Source organism: Nicotiana attenuata, unplaced genomic scaffold, assembly GCF_001879085.1.
Source record: "Nicotiana attenuata strain UT unplaced genomic scaffold, NIATTr2, whole genome shotgun sequence".
NCBI lineage: Eukaryota > Viridiplantae > Streptophyta > Magnoliopsida > Solanales > Solanaceae > Nicotiana > Nicotiana attenuata.
The window spans coordinates 11,339-13,887 of record NW_017671095.1 but is presented as its reverse complement, the minus strand read 5'-3'; the positions used below and the strand labels follow the sequence as shown (position 1 = coordinate 13,887).

The following is a 2,549-nucleotide window of genomic DNA, read 5'->3' as shown; positions in this document are numbered from 1 at the left end:
CCAAGATCGATAATTTTCTTACATTTTATCATAATATCATGCAAAAGTTGCATTGTTTATTTCATTTGCTATTCTATAACTCAAAACAAATTTTTTATAATATGTGTGAGTTTATAAATTTAATTTATCGTTCTTGCATAGAAAAAAAATAAGGATATACTTGCAAAGTAGGTCCATAGAAACTAGTCTAATTAAAAACGGCAATAATTATGTGGTGATTATTTTCTTTACAAGCAATCAAATATTGTAATATCTACAAAAAATTTATATTACAATTAATTATTTCAATACCATTGCAAGAGCGAAGAGCAAGTAAAAGGTAAAAAATTTAATAGAAATGCAATCGCTAAAGCAATTTATTATCAACCATAGTTTTCATCACTTTAACCTTCTCTCTGCATTATTAAATAAACATGATTAGACAATAATCACGATTCACAAAACATAATTCCCTTGCTCCTTCCGACATTCCATCTATACTAATCTCTGTATTATAGAATAATATAATGTAAAATTAAAAAATTGATAGGGCGCTTAGAAATGTCAGAAAAAACTGATGCAGCAATCTTTGTACCTAATGCTTTAACGCGTACACTTTACCAACTTTTTCGAGAAAAAAACGTGGCGGTGCATTAGAGCAAGAATCATTTTAGCAAAAAAAACTCAATCTTGAAATCATCTCCCATCCAAGATCACACCCTTTTCAGCTAAAAAAATTCAAGAATTTCCTAAATCAAGAATTGCTTTTTGGTAATAATGGATCTGCCACCAGAGGAGCTTCAATTCTTGACTATACCTGATATTTTCAAAGAATCAATTTCCATACCCAAAAGATCCCCAAAAACTTTCTACCTTATTACCCTTACATTAGTATTCCCTTTGTCTTTTGCAATCTTGGCTCATTCTTTGTTCACTCACCCCATTATTACTCAGCTTCAAGAAAACCCAAATTCATCTCATGCCTCACAATGGACCAAGCTCATTGTTTTCCAGTTCTGTTACCTGCTTTTCTTGTTTGGTTTCTCTTTACTTTCAACTGCTGCTGTTGTTTTCACTGTGGCATCAATTTACACCTCAAAGCCTGTGTCTTTTTCCTCCACCTTAGCTGCTATTCCCAGTGTTTTCAAGAGGCTTTTTATTACTTTCATTTGGGTTTCTCTTTCTATGTTGGCTTATAACACTGTTTTCTTGATTTCTCTTGTGCTTTTGATTGTGGCAGCAGATACCCAGAATGTGGTTTTGTTCCTCTTTTCATTCTTGGTTGTGTTTGTGCTCTTCCTTGTAGTGCATGTTTACATCAGTGCCTTGTGGCATTTGGCTAGTGTGGTGTCTGTTCTTGAGCCTGTCTATGGTATAGGAGCTATGAAGAAGAGTTATGAGTTGTTGAAAGGGAGGACAGGGATGGCATTTTTCCTTGTTTTCGGGTACTTGTCGATTTGTGGGGTGATTAATGGGTTTTTTGGGACAATTGTAGTGCATGGAGGTGAAAGTTATGGTGTGTTTTCAAGAATTGTGGTTGGTGGATTCTTGGTTGGAGTATTGGTGATTGTGAATCTTGTGGGGCTTTTGGTACAAAGTGTGTTTTACTATGTTTGCAAGAGTTATCATCATCAGGGAATAGACAAGACTGCTCTGTATGATCATCTTGGGGGATACCTTGGGGAGTATGTGCCGTTGAAAAGCAGTGTTCAGATGGAGAACATGGAAACTGGTGCCTTGACACCGTGATGGTGAGAATGGCTAGATCCTTGTGCTTTCATTTGTCTTTTGTTGCGTGATATGTAAGCAAGAGTTAGTGTAAAGACATTTGCTTTTCTAGTAGGTTGTTGTGTTTTGACACTTGAATATGTTCATTTTACATAATAAGTCATGGTAGTCTTTGTTCTTTTCGCGTCTTAGCTTTTCTAGTAGGTTTTTGTGTTTTGGCACTTAAATTTGTTCATTTTACATAATAAGTCATGGTAGTCTTTGTTCTCTGCGCTTTTTGATGAACTCCATTAATAACGAAGGTCTTTGTTCGTTGTACTTGTTAAAATGTTTTTAGTATTACTATTCTTATTTTAATCTTAATAAGCATTATTTTATGTGATCTGCCGGAGGACCTATGTAAATTATATAGTGCATATGATTGGTTCCCTGCTGTTTATAGAAGGAAAGTTATACCATTTGTTCATTGTGTCAATTGAGATAAATTTCTTTAACTTTGTCTTTTATGTTGGACTTAATGTCGAGTCTTCTCCTTGTTTTCCAGTGATTGTATCTCCTTAGAATCCCATTGGAGATGGAACTTCAATTTATTAACTATGATGGAGTGATATAAATGGATATGAGAATAAATAAGGATAGGCCTACCTGCAGTAACTGAGTTGGTACTTCTGCTCTTTCAACCTCACCAAACCTCTGCTCTGCCCTATAACTGATTTCTTTTTTTCTTAAGGATTGGAATGGTATCTTTCTATGATAGTCTAACCAGCTCCACCCCTTTGTTGGGCAGTGTACTTGAAAAACAAAATAGAAGTGGGGGGGGGGGGGGGTAGGGGGGCGGGGGA

The 2,549-nt window shown here is 35.4% G+C and overlaps 1 protein-coding gene across 4 annotated transcripts in view; it reads left to right on the top strand.

The window, feature by feature from the left end:
- The first annotated feature begins 574 nt into the window (after positions 1 to 574).
- LOC109205893 overlaps positions 575 to 2,549 on the top strand; it is a 6,460-nt gene continuing 4,485 nt past the window's right edge. For all 4 annotated transcript variants that reach the window (XR_002064749.1, XM_019368649.1, XM_019368650.1 and 1 more), the window contains exon 1: positions 575 to 1,730. Coding sequence is in view for 3 of the 4 variants with exons in the window: in XM_019368649.1 (XP_019224194.1) it covers positions 757 to 1,728 (972 nt within the window). In the remaining variant the exon portion in view is untranslated. The remainder of the gene's footprint in view (positions 1,731 to 2,549) is intronic.